Below are 5,276 nucleotides of genomic sequence, written 5' to 3'. Positions count from 1 at the left end.
CCCAGTGTGTGGCAAAGCAACTGTTCATCTCACATCTGCTTTGCTTGCTGTACAGCATTTGTATGCTACTTGTCTCCTGGGAACCCGACCCCAGCTTACAGAACAACACAAAATGTAACTTGCCAATCAGCTGATTTGAAAATGGCCCCAAAGAGAGATTGAGTCTACTGTACCATACTCTGGACCAGAGAGCCCCAGTGTGGTATCCATGAGAACTATGGCATCCGCTGAAACCTTTCCTGGCTTCAACAATATTTTCAACTATAAGGCTGTTTCTGCACGGGCCAAAAAAGCTGGCCCCAGTCTGGAGGAACCTGCCTGTCCTAGTAGTGAGTCTAGGAGGCCCTGATGCAAAGTGAACCTTTGGCACTCAGATGTATAGTTTACAATTCCATCAAGCCCCTTCGGCATGGCCAATTGAACATGCTGGCGGGGTTCGATGCGATATAATCCTGGCATCTGGAGTATAAAGTCGCCACCACTGATCTGGGGCGCTAATGATGCGCCATGGGATTCCAGCCAATAGTCGCTACATATGTCCTACCAGAAGCGCCCGCCCATGCGAACACTCCATTGCTGCAGAGTTGCCAATAACACCGATGGCCCAACGCTGTAATTGGCTGTGCAGAAACGCCCTAAGTGTTTTTAGAAAATGGATGGAACTAGCTAGGCCTTTTGCCTGTCAGAGCTTCTGATTGGTCACTGGAGATCTGATTGACAGTACAGATTAAAAGACATCTGCCTGAAACAAGGCTTCTGCCTGAAATGCTGGAAGAATTACTATTGAAGTTATGTATAATCTTACTCCCTGCCATTTTGTGGCTGCCTCCGCCTCCTGTGGCAGCCATTTTGCATTTTTCCCATCCTCATCACCCTATGTCAAAGTCCCCAAAGTGCCCAGCCTCAAAAAGTTTGGTGACCCCAGCTTTGGAGAATCAATTCCTATCCTCCTTTGTTTATGATGAAAAAGAAGTGAAGATTCCCTAGACAGTTTTGAGGAAGGTTGTTGTTTTTTAACTGAGATAAAATTTAATGGAGATTTGAGAATATGTGACTGTTGACCGTCAGCCTTCATTTGAGAGTAGACATAAGTCTTCCAAAGTCTAATTGCAACTTTATTTCCCGACAGCCTGGAAACAATTTTGGGGAGCATACAATATCATTGCATTTTTCTAATAATATTATTAGGGCAATAAAATGTTTTGTAACATTCTGAGAAACTTATAGATTTGAAAACAAAACCCCTTTGTTCCTCTTTGGTGTAATACGTTTAAGTAAATAAACTGCTTTTTAAAATTTCTTATCCCCTTTTGCTGTGACCACAGACTTCTAGTGAATTGCAATAGGAGTCTTTTAAGTGTGTTGTGCCCCAAAGCTTGCTGCCAGAGGCACGCGGCGTGGTCCTCAGCCTTCACGCTCCTGATGAAGGGGTTTTTTTTTTTCTAGATTTACTGAAGCAGATGTCACGACACAAAGTGTTTACTGTCCCACCGGGGGTCCTTTTTATTTTTGGTTCTATAGACTAACACTATACTGCAGCCCATCGGGAATCTATTCCCTGGGGGGGCGGGGAAGCTACAAATCCTAGAAGTGTTAAGGAACCCTTTCCTCTCTTCCGTCCCTCCCCCCGTCGAATAATTGCTCACATTTTGGCCAAATCCGGGACCCGTAGCGGCTGCTGAAGCCAGAAAACGCTGATTGGTCCGGAAAGCAGCCCATCATCCCTTGATCGGAAAAATCTCCCGGAAGGCTAACGAACGTGAGCCGAGAGCGCGCGGGTGAGTACCTGCAGGCGGGCAAGGGGAGCGAGTGTAGCGTTGGAGGGCGGTTCGCGCGCTGGTTATCAGAACACCCTTGTTCCCAAGCACACTAAATCATTCTATCCACGTTTCCTAAAGACCCTGAAGGTATTTGCGGTGTGTTTGCAATATCGGCATTATTTTCTCCTGTAGAAGAAATAAGTACGTTGGTGCATGTAGTTTGACTGATAGCCTTAAACTAGAAATGAGACTTAAAAGTAATGCAGATTTAGAGGGTTTTATGTATGCAGGGGTATAATAATAGATCACACTTATTGTGATATTGGAGGAAATACATCTTCTGGGAGACCACTTTATCCAAACAATTACCTGCCCCCCTCTCCCCCTGGAATGGTGGTAAAGTTACATTGAAGTGCTTTCACCAAATACTGGAAGGCCTGATTCAGGTTATATGTATATATAATGTATTTAATCTGTGTGTGGTGCATTTCTTCCCATTCAACTTCATTAATTTAGCCAATACTCAGTAGAAGTCTGAAAACCTGTGGGTGTGGGATGAGTGTGTCTGTGGGTGTGTTTCTTAGATTAGCTGTTTATATATAATTCATATCCAGAATGTTAGAAACAACATGGATTCCACAGTGCTTTGACGTTTTTTTTAAGTCATATGGAAAAGAAAAGCCATACTTGACTACTTTAGATATTTTGAGGTTGTGATGTATGGTGAACAGATGCCTTAGATGATCATAGACAAAGCTTATTGTTAAGGATATCAAACCTTGTGTGGTTTAAACTTTAGAGGATAGTTTTGTGCAGTGATTATACTGTAAAATTTTTCTTTTATTCTGCTGTTTGATATTTTTTTCTCTAGTGAATGCTTTTAAGAACCACCACACTGCTACTATTTGCTGAGCATTTGGTGATCTGTTTTGAGTTCTGCTTTTAAGCCGTTTTCCTATTTTTCTCCTGTATGTAGCTTCGCAGTCCATCAAAATGAGTCTACGGAAACAAACCCCCAGTGATTTTTTGAAACAAATAATAGGGAGACCAGTTGTTGTGAAGTTAAATTCTGGAGTTGATTATCGAGGTAAGTCCTCCTAACCTACTTTTCTAAACATTTGATATATTTCAGTTCATAAAGATCATTCAGAATTTTGTCCTGTTAAAATCTGTGCTTAAACTTGTAGAGTAATTCATTCATTTGATGCTTTTGTTTGTAACTGAAGTTATTTCAAATTAAAACCTTACATTAAGTACTTAACATGCATATCAGCATATCTGTCAATGATGCCGTCATAACAGCACAGTATGATTTCATATAACATCAGTTTTATACTGGTAAAACAGTTGGGAACTTTGAGAATATGGTTGTGTTTTTAAGTATTACATTTTTTAAGGTTTAAAGACCAATACTTGATTTTAAGCACACTTTCCTAAAATTAAGTTGCTTTGAAATCAGCTGAATTTGCTTTAAAGTAAATGTGGTGATGTGCCTTTTAGATCATTTATGATTCATAGCAATATTAATATTAATAACCATAATAAATCTAACATAACATTTATTTTTCCTTAATCCAAGTCAGCTGTCTACTTGCATTCTATATTTAAACAGGGCACCTGTGATTCATACTGTGGAACTGAAAAAATGGTTCTTGAATAAGTAGGGTTTTTAATAACTTCATAGCTGGAATAAAGGTTTGACAGGCTGGGTCTGCAGACTATGAATTTATCTGTGCATGTATGACAGAGACAAAAGACTTACCTTTGGGTGCAGGGCTGCTTCTTCTCATTCTATTAAGCTTAGTGTTCCTCTGTCTTTTAAATTCATGACTATTTACCTCAGAATAGTAAGTCTCACCAGAGTCTATCAATGAAAGAATGGCATTTTGCAGCTTTTGGAAGAGAAACTACTGATCTTGTGACAGGGCTTTGCTGCAGTGATGATCTATTTCATATACCAAACGATGGATAGATGGTGACTTGATCATGTCACTGTGTGGATGACAGTGTGGTGGCAGTAGTCCCATACCTATCCCACATTCTCACCAACTGTGTGTTTCAGTTTGTTCATTCATTTTCCCTAACTTGCATTCAATACCATGTTTCATTAGGAAAACTATAGTTCTGAAATCTGAGCTGTTTTGTGGCATTTGTATTTACTAGGTGTTCTGGCTTGCCTGGATGGGTATATGAACATAGCTTTGGAACAAACTGAAGAATATGTAAATGGGCAACTGAAGAATAAATATGGGGATGCATTTATCAGAGGAAACAATGGTAACTATGCTCAGTCCTAGATGTGGAGAACAAATGATACAGCTAAGCCCTGGGTTCTCGTGACTCCCTTCTACTCTGCCTAATTTTTGTGTCAGCTTACATTTTCTACTAGTTTTTCAAGATTGTTCCTTAATTTGGCATCCAGTTTTTTCCACAGAGGAAAGGAACTGGAAGGTGGGAAGGAAGGCAGAATTTTGCACAGTAAACTTTTATTTATTTATTTATTTATGTTTGCTTGTTTGTTTATTTAGCGATGATAGCAGGAAAGAATTACTGGGGAAAGTGGGCTGGGGAAACTGTTTGCTTGTTTAAGCACTTCATGGTGCAGGAATTGAAAGTAGCTCTTCCAGTAGGATTTCTCATGTTGTTGCAGGTTTTTTTTAAAGTACTCCATTCTTTGAACAATGGTATATATTTAAGAATGATCAAACTTGTACATGTAAAATGAGAGAGGAGCAATACACTGTGTCCATGATCTAGCTGGTTCTAGTGTTTCCATTGAGAAAGTTATGTATGTGGTTGAACTTCTTGCCCTGTAGTCAGTAGGCTTAACAGTCCTTAACTATTACTGGACCATGTCTTAAGTGAGTCAGGCTTACTGCTGAGATTTTTCATTTACTAACCCTAATGTGATTATAAACCTACAAAAATAACTCTAGGAATAATGTTGAATAGTATGTGAGATACTGCCTGTTACAACCATTTCTTATCTGTCACATCCTGCCAGGTGTCTGTAAAACATCTTTACCATTTGCCTCTCTCTTTTTTTTACAGTTTTGTATATAAGTACACAGAAGAGGAGAATGTGAATATGCCAGAAGGTCTTGGATTGCGACTTTTGTTTCTTAACCTAGTTTTATTTGTTGTTGATGATTCGTAGTGATATTTGTTGCATTCTGCTGTAAAGCTGCTGACTCTGTATGGAAGACTGGACAGTTTTTTAGTATGTATATTAACAAAGTCGAACATTTTCGGATGAATTGTTTGGAATACCTTATGTTACAGAGTGGAATTAAATAAAAGTGGAAAAATAATTTGATCTCTGTGCTGTAAAACTAATGTTAAACGTCATCCTGTACTAACACAGACAGTTTCTGGTCAGAAAATCATGCCACAGTAAAACTGGTTAAGTTGCCAATGTGTCAAAGTCAGCTTTCCAGTTTGTGTGATTGTCTAGGTAAGTAAAAAAAGTTAGGGTTTTAACAACTTACCTCAAAAATATTTTAAAAGGGTATGGTG

The 5,276-nt window shown here is 39.2% G+C and overlaps 1 protein-coding gene across 4 annotated transcripts; it reads left to right on the top strand.

Moving 5' to 3' along the window:
• The first annotated feature begins 1,652 nt into the window (after positions 1-1,652).
• LSM6 (LSM6 homolog, U6 small nuclear RNA and mRNA degradation associated) lies at positions 1,653-5,071 on the top strand. Of its 4 annotated transcripts, none has more exons than XM_048508842.1 (4): positions 1,653-1,778; positions 2,737-2,847; positions 3,924-4,037; positions 4,812-5,071. In XM_048508842.1, the coding sequence occupies exons 2-4, from the start codon at positions 2,754-2,756 to the stop codon at positions 4,844-4,846; spliced, it is 243 nt and encodes an 80-aa protein (XP_048364799.1). In that variant the 5' UTR covers positions 1,653-1,778; positions 2,737-2,753; the 3' UTR covers positions 4,847-5,071. The 4 variants fall into 4 exon arrangements, with proteins under 4 accessions (XP_048364799.1, XP_048364802.1, XP_048364801.1 ...); XM_048508845.1 differs by having other exon boundaries at positions 1,665-1,778; positions 2,745-2,847; XM_048508844.1 differs by having other exon boundaries at positions 1,771-1,907.
• Positions 5,072-5,276: the final 205 nt, after the last annotated feature.

The sequence above is a fragment of the Sphaerodactylus townsendi genome, linkage group LG10, assembly GCF_021028975.2.
Source record: "Sphaerodactylus townsendi isolate TG3544 linkage group LG10, MPM_Stown_v2.3, whole genome shotgun sequence".
Taxonomy (NCBI): domain Eukaryota; kingdom Metazoa; phylum Chordata; class Lepidosauria; order Squamata; family Sphaerodactylidae; genus Sphaerodactylus; species Sphaerodactylus townsendi.
Note: the sequence above shows the minus strand (reverse complement) of the source record. Positions and strands in the feature narration are given on the sequence as shown.

What these genes read in the sequence shown, in the direction of transcription:
- LSM6 (XM_048508842.1), top strand. Translation starts at nt 2,754, where the DNA reads ATGAGTCTACGGAAACAAACCCCCAGTGATTTTTTGAAACAAATAATA. An exon ending in TTCTGGAGTTGATTATCGAG is followed by an intron (nt 2,848 to 3,923) that starts GTAAGTCCTCCT and finishes TGTATTTACTAG; the next exon opens with GTGTTCTGGCTTGCCTGGAT. An exon ending in ATTTATCAGAGGAAACAATG is followed by an intron (nt 4,038 to 4,811) that starts GTAACTATGCTC and finishes TTTTTTTTACAG; the next exon opens with TTTTGTATATAAGTACACAG.